Here is a 15,917-nt window from a genome sequence, read left to right on the forward strand (position 1 = left end):
AACTTGATATATGATAAAGGTGGTACTGCAGTCCCATGGGGAAAGGAGAAGTTGTTCAATAAATTCTGGTTGAGAGAAAAAAAAGATAATGAAGTTTCCGTCAACCTCCTTCCTGGGATGGAAGTAAGGATCAGAGTCCCCTGACATGAGCAAGAGAGAAACCTTTGTTGTTTAAGCCACTGAGATTCTGGGGTTTTCTATTATTGCTCCATACCTAGCTTATCCTGATGACAGACAAGGATGTCAACCAAGTGAGAAAACCAAAGGCCAAGAATCAAAGTGCAGCAAGAAAGGATTTAATTAAAAACCTAAAAAACAATTATAGTCTTTAATTTAGAAATTTCTAATGACTTTGATATGAAAATCATTAAAAAGAAGTTATTAAATGTGAAAACATTTCCTCCCTGTATGTCTTCAGTTAAAATTCATCTAAGGAAATCAAGTAAAAAAAAAAGAGATGTTATTGTGTTCAACTCAGAATCTGATTGTGAAAACCTAAACCTTAGATTATGGAAATGAGAATGAAGCATTAGCTCTGAATCTGCTGATCTTGAAGTGGGGGAAAATCTGGAGTTGAGATTTTCACTTGAAAAAAGAACAGGTGCATAATAGCAATTTCCATCACGGTGAGGAAGAGGTACTGTGTCTCGCCTAGAATAGATGGTTTGATTCCTTAATCCACCTCAATGTTCAGCATTTTCCCAAAGGATCCTACGATGTCCAAGCTGAAGCAGATGCATATTTTTCTCCATCAATACCGGCTGTCCTCTTGGCCGCATTGCATCTATGACTGCCAAACTAGAGCTTGTGGACCCTCCCCGGGGCTGGGAGAACAAAGTTGCTCAGTGCATACCCCACTTCTTCAGCCCAGTGACAGTGTGATGCTGGGCCTTTTATATGTAAGATAGCAGGAATCGTACCCATAACCCACGGTCAAGGACACTAGGATTTCTGCTCAGCGTTTCCCAGAGTTCCCAGAAAAAGACAAAAATGCCATGAGCTTAAATCCAAAACAACTTCAAAATAAACCTGAAGTGACACTGACTTTGTTTTTAACCTTAAAAAGAGAGGCATCCCAGGGATATGTTTACCAGGCCCTCCATTTTGTAGCTAATGATAGTAAATGTGGGTTTTGGAACCACATACAAAAGAGGATGCTGCCTGCTTCTTTTCTACACGGCACCTTACTAAACGCCCTGCTAACACTCTGTCAGTAAAAACAGCCACTTAACAAAACGCATTAAAGCTCTGGCCAGCAGGGCCTACCTGCTCCAATTGCTATGCTGTGGCTGCCTTTTTTTTTTTTTTTAAATTAGAGGATGCTATTCAGTGTGCAAAGCTTAACATCGATAAGAATGATTCCAGCCACGGAGAAATGAGAATAATTGAACACAAAGTTTATTTAAGCATAAAACACATGACAAATTATTTGGTTGATTTGTAAAAGAAAAGAGTTTTGGGTCTGAAGGGACGGATGGGGGGTTGGGGTTCCCCAGGTCTGCAAACAATATACGTAGTGGCCACACAGCCCTGGCAGGGCTAGAGGACACAAGGGCAGAGGAAGAGAAGCACAGGTGCGTCAGCGGTCAGACACTTCCAAACATCGGAGAGATTCCTTAGAGGGAGTCAATCCTTCCAATCACTGCTTCTCAATATTCAGTATCGTTCCAACAGGCCCTCTCTCTATAAAAACTATGATCCAGAAACAGCACTGGTGGGATAGATTTCTCTGGTCAGATTTCTGGGCAGACTTGTCTAACCAGAATTTTTTCCTTTACAGGTTTTTCATGTGAACTCAATGTTCCCAGTGACAACTGTTTGGAAATTTTAGGCAAGATGTATGTTTTCCGCAACTGGCTTTTAGAAGCCCGGTTGCATACTCTGAAAGAGGAGCGTGGCAATTTCTCTCTTTTCTGGAACTCTGGCCGTTTGGGGCAGGTGGCATCACTTTGAGACAGTGGACAATTTCAAATAGGTTTTGACTTAAGGGCACACACTTTTATCCTACAGGGAGTTGAAGTAAGTAAATTACAGTACTTTATATAGCAACCTTGAGTTAATTATGAGGTCGTGCCTGATGTATAGACAAAATGCCATAATGAAATCTGGGTCATGATGAGAAGCAGCGTCCAAACTTGAAGTTCAATGGAAGAATTCGAGGCTGTGAACAGAGAGGGACATAGTAAGTCCTACGAAAAAAAATATACCTGTTTGACATGGATCAGACATCTCTGTGGTAAGCAAATAAAGGAACCTACTTTCTTCATTGCCAACAACCCACTTTCCCCAAATGGCCTTGACTAAGGTAGTAAGGAAGCAAAATTAACCCAACCTTTAGAAGAGTCCTGCTAACTAAGAGGGTACCAGGGAAACCTGGTAGCTAAGGCTACCGCAGAAAACCTTGTTTGTTGGGTCATACATCCCAGTCCCAAGCACAACCCAGGTAGACTTGGGGGCCAGATTTAAAGCCAATATTTGGTTCTTAAATGGCTGGATAACTTTTTTTTTTAAATTACCTTCATCTTTTACATGAAACAGCAGGAACCCAAAGGTTTAAAAAAAAAGAAAAACCAAAATGATGCTAGAAATCTTTGGGTGTTTTCCTCATGTTTCCTTCCTAATTTCTGGAAGTCTCATAGGTCAGTTGCTGACCCAGTGGGCCTCATATTGGAATGTCTCCTTCTCAGGGTCAAGAACTTCCTGTGTCCCTGGAGGTGTGCTCACCTCTGCAGCTCTTGCCATCCTTCTGCAGGGTCCCCGTCACGCAGCTGCACAGAGGCCCATCCACCCGGCTCGTGCAGATCTGCTCACACCCACCGTTATCCTCACACCAGTCCAGCCCTGAAAGAGAGCCGCTGGACAAGTTACCTGCAGACAGTCCAGGTCTTCAACGCGTATCTAAGGGCAAGGCTTTAAAGAGAGGAGTGGAAGGAAAAAAGCCCGATACTGTGGTGAGTTTTTAATAGTCTGTGAAAAGATTTCATTATGGAAGCAGGCAGGCTTCTCAAACTGGGGTCCCCAAGCTGGTGTCCTCAAGCTCCTCGTTCACCAGATTCACATCATAGGCGAAACACACCCCAAAGTTAGTCCAAGCCTTCAAGTCCCACTGTTTTAATCATTTATAGCGTGTTTTAGGGAACATACATACTTTTTCTCCTAATAGGTCCCACTGAAATGATCTGTTCTTTAGGTTCCTTGGTATAATCCGTGGCAATCCTGGAATTTTGAGGGCAGGTCTGAAAGACAGAACACCGGAGGGAACATTTCACACAATTAAGCTGATAACTTATTCTTCACCACGTTTCCATCTCCAAAAGAGGCAGTGGCTCAGCCTGGAGCACTACTGCAGCTCAGATTAATTAGAACCAATGCATTCTTGATCACTGAGCCCACTGGGACTTGGGGCTTTATGTTGAAGAGAATTAAATATATTCTTCACATTAGAATTAGATTCAAAAGGGCTCCCTTCCCAGGAAGGAAGATCCTGTATCAGATCAGAAAATAATGCATGCAGCCGCATCTGTACGTAGCTCCAACCATAATTCACATCTCGATTCTGACAACATGGGGTGAGCAGAAAGCTGCAGTGTTAAAGGTTAGGGACCAGGGACCAGTGCAATAAAACCAGGGCTTTCTAGGTGGCACAGTGGTTAAGAATCCACCTGCCAATGCATGGGACACGAGTTCGATCCCTGCTCCAGGAAGATCCCACATGCCGCGGAGCAAATAAGCCCGTGTGCCACAACTATTGAGCCTGTGCTTTAAAGCCCGTGAGCCACAACTATTGCACCCACGTGCTGCAACTACTGAAGCCCACGCGCCTAGAGCCCGTGCTCTGCAATGAGAGAAGACACAGCAGTGAGGAGCCCTGCGCACTGCAAAGAAGAGTAGCCCCCGCTCGCCGCAACTAGAGAAAGCCCGTGTGCAGCAACAAAGACCCAACACAGCCAGTAAATAAATAAATAAATAAATAATACATTTATTTAAAAAAACACCAAAAAAACAAAACAAACCTTAGGGACATAGGCATACGTGGTGGGGATGTAAGCCTTGCATGGATCAGATGATTGGTTTGTCACCTCAACCTGCCAGCCCCTCCAGAGCCTCAGACCCAGGTGTGGATTTGGATAGTCTGTGGGATGATCCCTGTCTAAAGGGCACCTGAATAAAGTGCATCCTGAGCCCAGGAGTTTGCTTCTATGGGGGAGGGGAGCCTGGTCCCACTGTTCACTTCAGATGCACGTGGCCTGGCTCCTTAAGACTCTGGCATAGTGGTTCTTAAACGGGGCCACTCTTGCCCACCAAGGGACACTGGGCAAAGTCAGGAGGCATTTTGGGTGCTGCAAGTGGGGAGGAGGTGCTACTGGAATCCAGTGGGTAGAGACCAGGGATGCTGCTAAACGGCCTGCAGAGCACAGGGCAGCTCTACAACAGAGAATCATTTTGTCCAAAATATCTCTAGTGCTGAGGTTTGAGAAACCCTGGTCTAGCATTATGCCAACAACCGACTGACATTTCTGAGACAGAGACGAGGAGAAAATGGTCCTCATTCTACCCTGCTCTCTTATTGTTCCAGCACAGATGACTGCCACTCCTAGGCGTCTGAAGATGGTTCCAATGCAGACACCTCCAGGTGCAGTGAGTCCTAAAGCACTCTAAAGAGCCACAGACCTTGGCATTCACGATCCCTACGTGGGGAAAACTGGGCCGAAAGAAATAAAGCTAAGCATTGAATTTTCAGGCTCTCACTTACTATTTTACAGGAGTACTTTTCTGAATCGCAGAGGGATACTGCGCAGTGCAGGTGGACTTCATCGTAATCCCCAATGAACTTAAAGACGGTGACGTGGAAGCGACAGGTGAGGGAGACGCCGTTCTCCTCGATGCCAATGGTGTTGTCTTTAATGTTCTGACACCTATTCAGAAAAAAGGGACTCTGCTTCATACTTTCATGTTTCATACAAAACCACCAGGAACAGTAAAAATGCCTTTGTGTTTGAAAGTGACCTCTGGAGTGTGTGAGTTTGTCTTTTATTACGATTCCCTTACAGTTTCATAGTTTGTTGGAAAAGCATCAAATAGCACCTCAAATTAGCATCGTAACTAGAACTAAAAACAAAATGACTGTAGGGCCTGCACTCAATTTCCCTGTGCGTCAGTTTCTCATTCCTCCCCCTCGTAATGCTGTGTTTTACTGATATCAGTTTAACAAACACAAGATGAATCCTTATGTCTTCTGTACTTTCTTCAGTTAATTAGCAATTTTGGGAGATGCCCCTTTTCCAAGCCCTACTGGGAAATCTTCCCACGAGCGAAAACAGGTAGGAGCTGGAGAAGATGGACAAGCAGTTAAAGATGAGCTGAAGGATTGTTTTGATGTAGGGACCACCCCTCCCCGCTCTCTGTGGTACTGAGCCAATAGGCAAGGACACAGGTATCTGCCTCCACTAGTTAGAGTTCCCCAAATGAACCACAGTCTCTTATGCCCCAGGGTCTTTTCACGTACCATTTCCTCACCTGGAAGACTCTCTGGACTTCTTTCCCTGCTAACGAACCCTGCTGTTTCTCCAACCATTGTCTATGTCTCCCTTCCGGTATAAATATGCCCTGACCAGGCGGGAACAGGTGGCTTTGCCTGGATTTGCCAACAATACCCTGCTGAGCCCCTGGGGTGCAGGAACAAAGGGGTAATCCTCACTGTGTCTCCAACACACTGAAGCACATGCAGTAAGTATTTAAAAAGAAGATGTGGTACGTATGTACAATGGAATATTACTCAGCCATTAAAAAGAATGAAATAATGCCATTTGCAGCAACATGGATATACCCGGAGATTATCATACTAAGTGAAGTCAGACAGAGAAAGACAAATATCATATGATATCACTTATATGTGTAATCTAATAAAAATGATACAAATGAACTTATTTAAAAAGCAGAAATTGACTCACAGACTTAGAGAAAGAACTTATGGTTACTGGGTGGGGGAGGGAAGGATGGGGGGAGGGATGAGTGGGGAGTTTGAGGTTGATGTGTACATACTACTATATTTAAAATAAATAACCAACAAGGACCTACTGTAAAATATATAAACAAAAAATTAAAAAATAAAAAAGAATACTTAGATGCTGTTTAGTCAAACTCACACGAACATTTGCCTGAGAAGCAACAAAAGCTATGATATATCTTTCAGCTCTCAGAGAACGTGTGTATATACATAAAGCTGTATTTTTACTTTTGAAACAGTACGTGCAGTATTAACTCTCAGAACTGTTTTCTTTAAAATGTGGTATTAAAATTACACTAACTTTTAGACCAAAAAAAAAGCCTTTGTTGGATGAATCAGTGAGTGAATGAACAAACTGTGCTGCTGTGGCCAAGGTTGGCCCATTGCAACCAAGAAGCTCTTCCAAATGATCTTATGGAGATAAAGGTGACTCTTTTCCTTATGCTTCCTTCCCCTGGTCCCCAGGATTCAATAGCTTTGTGATAAGGAAAATAAAAAATTGACGTTATCCTTCAGCATTCCCACACCTATTCAGTTTGGTAATTAGTCTATAAGGCAATAGTTTTCTTTTTTCTTTTTTTAAGCTCTTTATTGGAATATAATTGCTTTACACTGTTGTGCCAATTTTTGAGGTACACCAAAGTGAGTCAGCTGTATTTATACATATATCCCCATATCCCCTCCCTCCCACGACTCCCTCCCACCCTCCCTATCCTGACCCTCTAAGTCATCACCCATCATCAAGTTTATCTCCTTATGTTATGCAGGAACTTCCCACGAGCTATCTATTTTACATTTGGTAGTGTATATACATTAATGCTGCTCTCTCATTTCGTCCCAGCTTCTCCTTCGCCCCTCACCCTGTGTCCTCAAGTCCTTTCTCCACATCTGCATCTTTATTCTTGCCCTGTCACTGGGTTCATCAGTACCATTTTTTTTTTAGATTCCATATATATGAGTTAGCATACGATATTTGTTTTTCTCTTGCTGGCTTACTTCGCTCTGTATGACAAGGCAATAGTTTCTTAAATGCTTTGAAACAAAAAACTTACTTGCCATACATACTTTTCCTTGTCATTGTGACTCATTTGAATGATCTAAATTAGTTCAAGGATTCTAAAATGTTCTCAGCCCTCCATGCAGTCTTCACGCAGACCTCCCCTCCTAACTAGACCCCCAACTCCCAAAGAGATGATTTGAGGTTGAAGTGCCAGAAAAACAGGGAGCAGAAGGAAGGGGCCGTGGGAAGCAGGGACTGTCTGCTGTCTGGATGCCGTCTCAGGGGGACAAACAAACCCAGCTCTAGAATCCTTTGTCCACCGTCAGAGGAAAAAGTGTCCTTTCCTGTGTCTGGGCACATGAAGAGAACAGAGAAGTGACTGACCTCCATGTGTCCCGACGTTGGCATCACTGATAGACGGCGGTGGCATCTTTGCCTGCCACATAGCTGGAGGGGAGCAGCTGACTCCTCCCCACCCCGCCAAATTCCGAGGCAGACCCATTCTGCTGCATAGTCATTCAGCACTGAGCGCCAGTTTTCCCATAAGCACACTGGGAAAAAACCAATAACCACATCCCTCCAAGAAAGGTCAAAAGGACTCGTGAATTAAAATTCTCACACATGATGAAATTACTTCACACCCAACAAAAGTTTAATTTGAAGACCTTCATCCATACCCTGGGGGAAGCTGAGATTTATGAACACGCTCACTTACCTTCCCTCTCTGGGTCAACTCTATTAAACACGATTTAAAAAATGCTAAATGCCGCAGCGTCCTTCAAAGGCAGCCTGAGCCCACCCATCCAGGTTTGCATTTGTACAGTGGCTCAGATCATAGTCCTTTTACTTTGGGAAATGACCGTGATTGGGGCAGGGTTGGGGCAGGGAGGATACGTAGAAAAATGAAGACCTGTGATGTTCGCCCAAGCATCTGGGCCTGCAAGACACCACAACAGTCACCAAGTCCTTCCCTCTGCCTCCAGGGAGGCTAAAAATTAACTCAAAAAGATAGTGCCTTCATAAGGCCTTTGCTGAAAATCCCACTCTATGCCTCAGCAACCCAGGCCACCAGCCACACCTGGCCAGGTGGGGAGCTGATGCGTCTTGGTACTTGAAAGATTTCTTCCTCTGCCCCTTGCTGGCTGGGTGGCCTTGGGGGAGCTGTGTTTAGGCTCTGAGCCTGTTCATCTACAAAATAGTGGATATTTATTGTTTGTCTGCCTAGAACCATACTCTTCTTCTTTGGGGGGACCATACCTTCCCTCCCCAACTTGAAGGCTAATTACAGTATCCATAGCACTCCCTGACCACTCCAGGGAAGGGAGCTGCCTCAGGCCCGGGACAGGGTCCAAAAAATACCACCCCCAAACCTGGCATCTGGCATGTAAGCTAAAGGAGTTTGAGAAAATAGCAGAACCAGGAAGGTCACTCTTCTCGCCTGAAACAGGTCATAAAACCCTCCTGTGAGAGATGCCCTCCCTATACCTGGAGGAAAGGAGCTCCCTTATCTCCAAAGACAAAGGGACACTGAGAAGAATCTGAACAGTCTGGCTAAGTCTGGCTATCACCCTTCTCCACGAAGGTGTCTACTCCTCGTCAAACCAGGCATAACAACACAGTGTGAATGATTTCTTCAAGTCTTCACTTCCTTGTGAAGGAAACGTGTCACGTAAAACTTTTATTAAATAAATGTGTATGCGTTTCTCTTGTTAATCTGTCTTTGTCCATTTAATTTTCAGACCCAGCCAGGAACCCTAAGAGGGCCAAGAAAATCTTTGTCCTCCCCTACACCAGGCAATTTAATGTTGCGTCTCCTCCAAACAAGGGAGAGGAATCCATCCGAGAAAGGCTAATCATACTCCTTCCCGGGGATTTGCCGAATTGGGGTTAGAAGGAATGTGCACTCCTGGCGGTTATAATGCTGAAAAAATGGCAGTGTCTAACGAGGTCAGTGAGAGAGACAGAGACAGAGAGAGACAGAGAGAGAGAGAGAGAGAGAGACAGAGACAGAGAGAGAGAGAGAGAGAGAGCAAGGGATGAAGGGAGGGAGTCTTGACAGCATCTGGCTCCTTGAACCCAATCATCCCTGAAGCCACATCTACTTATGCGATTTGGTTTTGGAACCATTACATGCCTGTTTTTGCAGAGACTAGTTTCAAATGGTCCCTACCGCTTACAATAGCACGAATTTTGATTAATAATAAAAGTCAGCTACTTTTAAGAATTATTGTACTGGTGTGATGGAAATGTTCCAAAATTAGATTATGGTGAATGTTGCACTCTTCTGTAAATTTACTAAAAATCACTGAATTTTACACTGAGAGCAAGTACCTTTTATTATATAAATTATGTATGCAATAAACCTGTTAAAAAATTATTGTTGCTTGACAAAACCAGTAAGTGTTTTTAAAAAATAAAGATAAGTATCATGATTGTTGACTGGCTCATAGTCTTTTCTTCTTTTTCATTCACTCATTCAGTAATTTTGTTGCATAACCACTATGTTTCAGGAAATATACCAGGTGCTGGGTGTATACTGGTGAGCAAAAACCTTCATTTATAGGCTATTATTCTAATTCCTTTTTAATTTTGATGGATGTGCTATTCACCAACCCTTAGTTATTCTCATTATATTCTTTCATTTGCAGATAATCCACATTCAACTCAGACTGAAATTCAAAGTAGGCAGGACAGAATGCCCTCTGATCACATTGAGAGTAAAGCATTTTGTAGTCAATGTCACATGGAACTGACGACCTACCACTCAATTGCTGTGTGACTTTAAGCACTGCTGGACCTCACTAAGCCTCAGCCTTCTGGTCTGTAAAATGGGGCTTATAATATCTACCTCATATGTTGTCCTGCGGATTAGATGGTTCTTGGGTACAAAATGCTGGCCCTGTAGGTCGTCAACAAATGTTAGTTCCCATTCTCTTCCCTAAAAAGGGACGTAGACAAATCTGATACTAAAGGCTCTGAGACCATCCTCCGAGAAGAGGCTACCCACCCTCCTTCGATGATGAAGTATCGGAGCTTGTCATTGCTGTCGCGGGAGGGGGTGGCGTAGCATTTGTTCAGCGTCAGGATCAGATGCGTGGCGTCAGCCCCAACCACAAAGACCCCTACATACAGCACATCTCGAGTCGTCAGCACCACTTCGCCCTGGCGGTAAGGATGTTTGTAGGAGGCATTTTTGTAGAGTGCCATCTTGGTGGTGAAGCTGCCTTCTTGGGTTGGAACTGTCAGGTTAATGACACTACAAGGGAAACAGTCATGAGCTGGGGACCCCCAAGCAACGTCACCTGTTCAGTTACCTACCATCTTCCAATCTGAAAATGCAGTGGGAGGGCCAAGCAGAGAGACGTAAAGTCTAACAGGGTACATGTGGCTACTAAAATTAAATTAAACACTCAATTCCTCAGCGCCCCTCTCCCCCGGCACATTTCAAGTGCTTGATGGCCACATATAGCTACTGAATTGGACAGTACAGATAGGGGACATTTCCATCTCTGTAGAAAGTTCTATTGAACGGTGCTGGTCTAAGGCATCTGGGTTCAGAAGATATGAATTATTCTTTCCTAATGCTTCAAAGACACAGGCTAGCAATGTTGATTACGCTAACCTTAACTGTCAAGGAAAAGACAGAGCAACGGGCACAGCCCATGAGATTCTCTACCTTAGCATAGGCTTCACAACAGAGTCCAAGGAGATCTTGATATCCAGCTCGTAAGCACATGAAAATTCCACATTGATCGTCCTGTCCCTGGTGATGATGTTGCCAGTATTGTTGGCACTTTCAATCCAAATGGTGTTTTTGTACATGATATGAGTGCCATTGGACTGCAGAACAAAGGGAGGTCAGAAATCATTAAATCTGGGCGTGAGTATGTGGCTTGCATTTCAAATCCACGGGTCTGCACGTGAAGAAATGGCTTCATTCCATGCATAACCCAGAGGCCAGTATAAATCAGGATGGAGCTCACCTCAGTACTTACTAGAGAAAAAAAAAAAACCACCCCAAAAAAAACAACAAAAAATGTATTACAATAGATGTCAACAGCACCCTTTAGTCTGATAACCTTGAACATCCACAGAGGGTGATTTCATGTACCACTGAATTCTAAGTACAACCAGCCTCCAGGTATCTGTGGGAACCCAAGCTGGAGACAGCATGAAATATTGCCATCCTGAGGTAATATACATCTTCTCTTTCAATTCTTAATTCAAAATTCCTCCTCCACCAAATCTTGTACCAGACATGCCCACAAGTACCAAAATGAACACATGCACGTTTCACCGTCTTGCTCCTTTCACTCCCTGATAAAAAGTGTTAATGAACACAGTTATCAAAAAACGACAGTAGGAAGGCCCAGGAGGAAGAGAAGTGAGATGCTTTGCTAACCTATGAACTGGATAACTCGACACAAAAAAGTTGTGACCTTGCTGTATTTCTGCAGCCAACTGTTAAATGATGCCTGGGACACCCTTACCCCCTGAAATACCTGGAAGAACAGAAGCATGAGAGAGGCAAAAACATGTGTCCACATGCAGGGCAAAGGGTGACAGCAGACAGTGCAAACCAGGGAATGTCACTTATCTTGCTTTCAGTTCAACCACTTAGCACCCAATGATTATTCTCCCGCTGTCCTTCATTTTGTGCACGCCTTTTGCTGTTTTCCAAGGAGAATGTTTCTAAGTTGGACCCCTGAAGTTGGCTTGAGAACAATCAAAGTGCAAACACCCGGAGCTGTCACCACCTTGGCCAGGTGCTCTTTCTGGCCCCCATTCCTCACCTGCACAATGTTTCCACAGTTCCCTTTGGTGTTGTTGATCTGAAAGGAGATAAAGTCCTCGCCCTCAATACCGGTGCACCGCCTGTCATTGATCCGCACGCCCTCCCTCTCGAAGCCGAGCTGGAAGAGTTTGCACTTAGATATGGACACTTCCATCTGGGAGGGCTTGCAGGTCACCTCTGCATCAATGATGTCGTGGGAGTCTGTGGGGAACAGTCATTGCAAAAGACGAGTCAGTGGGAGTTGGACTTGCTGCATGGCTAGGCGAGGCACCCCATTCTCCTTAGAAGAGGCTGATGGTCTTCGCACAGAGGCTTCAGCATTTCTAAAGAAGCTCTGATCAAACTGAAAGAGTATATGAACTCATTCAAAGCACTAACATGGGCACTGCTAGAGCCTTTTTTTAGGGGAACATGCAGTGCGGCATGTGGGATCTTAGTTCCCTGTTAGTTCCCCAACCAGGGATCGAACCCAGCTCCCTGTGTTGGAATTGAGTAGTCTTAACCACTGGACTGCCAGGGAAGTCCCCAGAGAGCCTTTTTTAAAAGATGAAAATGCTATACAAAGAGTCTTCAGTCTTTTCTTCTTAAACCCAGGATTTCCGCCCCACTTTGGTGGTAGCTACTGTCTGTAAGCTCCAGACCGCATCTGGCTCGCTGTGGCCTGGCTAAAGAACATGCCCCAAATGAGGGCAGCCCTGGCCAGGCCACCCCATAGCCCAACTGGTAGCCCGGCCAGCACTAGGAGCTCTTGTTTTCTGACATGGGATGCACCAGTGGACATTTGCTGTGAGTAAACACACACACACACACACACACACACACACACACACACACACACACACACACAGGCTGATAAGCACTAAAGAAACAGAGAAATGTTTTTATCTGCTTAGGTGCAGCCTTTGAAGAGTACATGTGCTCCCCTCCTGTGGAGCCTTCTGGTCAACCAGGCTTTCATTCTCTGATGATGCTAAACGTGGCATGTGCCTTCTGAGTTCCTCGGTTCAGTCAAGGGCACGGAGCTGGGAAGAAAAGCAGCTGCCCCTCAAGCCAACCAAATGGGTGTGCTCTCGGCCAGGGGACAAGGCCATTCCTACTAAAGGAGGCTGCAATTAGGTGCAGGACCTGGAGTCCTAATTGTTTGCCATTTGCTTCAATATTTCAGTTTTCTTCAGGACCCACCGAAAAGCTTTGGGCCAGATAAAGCTGGCTTTAAACACGTCTTAAAGCACCTGACACTCTCGTTCTGATTCTTTCATGTTTTTGTCAAGCCACCTTACCTCCCTGTGAGTGTAAAAGATCAATTTGGATCTCTCTGATGTTGAATGTGGCCTCACATAGAGCTGGCTGATTCTATGCATGTACAAATTTACGTGTTATCACTTATTAAAGAAAAGGATGTACCTACAAGGAAATGAACATTAGCTTACTTTGAAGAGGTCGGGTTGCTTCCTTGTTCTGCTTAAATGCTCATGAAAGCTTCGTTATTCAGGTTTCTAACCCACAGTGTGGGACGTGCAGGCTCCCACCTGGGAGCCTTCCTACACGGCTGCCAGAGTCTCCCACTGGGCCCGTCTGGGTTGGGGGGAGACTGCGGGGGGAGGGCGGCAGGTGTCACTCACTGTTTCCGTAGGGAGGGGGCTCGATGCAGCCACACAGCTCCCCTCCGTTTTCCAGCTCACAGGTTCTGTTGGGACAGTCCGCCCCCACACAGGGATCTTCAACCACTCCTGCTAAAAAGGAAAACAAACAGAAACACAACTTGATTTTCACACCAATGCACAGCGGCGTGTGGTCACACTCTGGACTTGCCATTTCGGTGGACCTGGTGATGGTCCGATGCAGATGCAAATTCGCAGACAGGCAGCCTTCCAGGAAGTAATGATGATAGCTAGCAGCTGGGCCCTGGCTATGTGCTTCGTGCTTTGGTGGCATTATCTCTTCCAACCCTCACAAACTCTGCCAGCTAAGTGTCGTAACTTGGCATCACAGCAGGAATGCACCCAAGGTCACACACAGGTGAAGGTAAGTGGGGCAGATGGAATACACAGACACGCCTAACTGCCAGGACCTCCTGAGATTACTGCACTTACTGCTCTGTACCACAGTCATGTGCAATGGTATCTTTATATTTATATAAAGAGTAGGGTCCAAGCCATTTACCTCTAGGCACCCAGCACCCAGCCACCTCATAGTAGATGCTCAACACATACTTGTCCAGAGTGAAGATTTTCAGACCGGTAAGGTTCCAGAGGGGTCCCTCAATCCAGGACTTCTTAAGTCTTTATTTGATTCACAGTCCATCTACCCCACAACTTCTACTTAATTTTATAAAAACAGACAAACCAAAATCTACATACAACTCACCAGCATTGACTTAGATTAGTGGTATTGTTCTACCAAAAAGGAGAAAACTCTACGTAAAATTCAAATGTATGTGAAGTGTCATCACCACAAGATTATAAACAATCTTTCTGTAGCAGATGAGCCCAGAGACCACCTGTGAGCTCGTCAACATCTCAGTCTGAGAACTACTAATTGAGCGCATTTTCTGTTAGACACTCTATCTAAGGACCGTCTCCCTGTCCAGGTGTAACAATCCTTGCCGTCACGGCATATGAGGGCGAGTGTTGAAGAAACGCAATGATTCAATCCTGGCAGGAGCCAAGTTAGCTTCAAGAGTTTAAAACCAAAACAAAACCTCCCAAGCTGCCCCAAACCTGCAGATGCTTCTCCTGACCTTCCACCAAGTAACTATTGTAATAGGTGGGAGGACAGGGATGGTGTCTTAATTCATCAGCCTGTCTTAATTCCTAGAAAGACGACTGAAGGAAAACCATCAGCATCAGTTAAATACACTTACTTTTTAAAGACACTTTACTAAAGGCCCTTTTACTTGCCCAGTGGGTTCAGCACCTAACACAGTGCTAAGTGCACAACAGCTTCTGTGAAGGTGCTGGCTGATTATCACAATATGAAAACCACCCAAGAGAATAAGGGAAAGAAACTGTGGAGGTTACAGCTCTCAGGAAGGAAATAACCTCACTTACAAACATGGTGGACCACTTGGCAAATACGACACGCCCAATACAGAGGGAAGTTCTGAGGTTAAAAACAAAAATTGATATTTTTAAAAGAAAATTCCAGACAATTTTTTCAAGTTCAAAACAGTTAAGGTTTTTTTTTTTCTCAAAGTATTGCTTTATTAACAGAAGAGGGTAAAACATTAACGTTATCAAACAAAACATTTCTGTTGATTGCCAACAGAGACTAGTCGTTTAAGAGTTTCTGAAATCACCAAATGCATATTTTAATTAACGACATTGTTTTTAGGTTCTGAATTAAGTGCATTCTTACTCTTGCTCAGCTTTGGTCTGCACATTTACTGATGTGCACGCTCAGTCTTGGAATGAATGGGGTCAGTTTTCATGGCAGCACCTGTATGCACACAGGATTGGTGGCATGTGTCAAGGGACACATTCTGTTGGCCACGGTGTCATACTGCATTCATGGGACAGAGTGACCATTTATGTATGGACACACATATATGGATATGACAAATATACATATATGTTTATTTGCTCCATCTATTTGATTCACATGGAAAGAAAATGAACAAAGAGAATAATGGATAACGCACATCAAAATAGTTTTCTTACTACAGAAAAGAATGCAAGAATCTTTAGATCGTTTTTTTAGCAATAATATATGTATAATCGTTTACAAATCCAACCATGGCTTCCTTGCAACCAGGCAGATACAGCCAGCTCAATTCCAACTCAACGTGCCACTCGCCACGTGCCTTCTCTTTCTGATCTAGGCTCTGACCCATGTTAAGGAAGCCTGTGTAGGGCTGAGTTTGGGCCACTGAAATCAGTCAGGGGCCCCACACTCTGTCTCACTATCTTATAATACACTAACCACACTGGTGCTTCTCCAATCCAGAGAATCTCACCTTCCCCAGCTGGTGTTCTGAATCCCGTAACTGGGCAGGGACTAGAGGGGAGGCAGGCTCCACTGGGAATGGCCCCCTGCCCACGATGGAATCTGCAGCAGCTCACGGCTCTCCACCTTCTAACCCTGGAAGCAGATCTATGGGTTGAGACGCACACCAG

At 44.5% G+C, this 15,917-nt stretch overlaps 1 protein-coding gene across 1 annotated transcript in view; it reads right to left on the minus strand.

Moving 5' to 3' along the window:
* Positions 1-1,704: 1,704 nt before the first annotated feature.
* The window catches only part of TECTA (tectorin alpha), a 68,603-nt gene continuing 54,390 nt past the window's right edge, over positions 1,705-15,917 (minus strand). The window contains 8 exon segments of the mRNA XM_057748918.1: positions 1,705-2,161; positions 2,725-2,841; positions 3,149-3,236; positions 4,754-4,916; positions 10,015-10,263; positions 10,684-10,847; positions 11,801-12,003; positions 13,425-13,535. Of these exon segments, the coding sequence (XP_057604901.1) occupies positions 2,061-2,161; positions 2,725-2,841; positions 3,149-3,236; positions 4,754-4,916; positions 10,015-10,263; positions 10,684-10,847; positions 11,801-12,003; positions 13,425-13,535 (1,196 nt within the window). The 3' untranslated portion in view covers positions 1,705-2,060.

The sequence above is a fragment of the Hippopotamus amphibius genome, chromosome 9 (genome assembly GCF_030028045.1).
Source record: "Hippopotamus amphibius kiboko isolate mHipAmp2 chromosome 9, mHipAmp2.hap2, whole genome shotgun sequence".
Classification (NCBI taxonomy): domain Eukaryota; kingdom Metazoa; phylum Chordata; class Mammalia; order Artiodactyla; family Hippopotamidae; genus Hippopotamus; species Hippopotamus amphibius.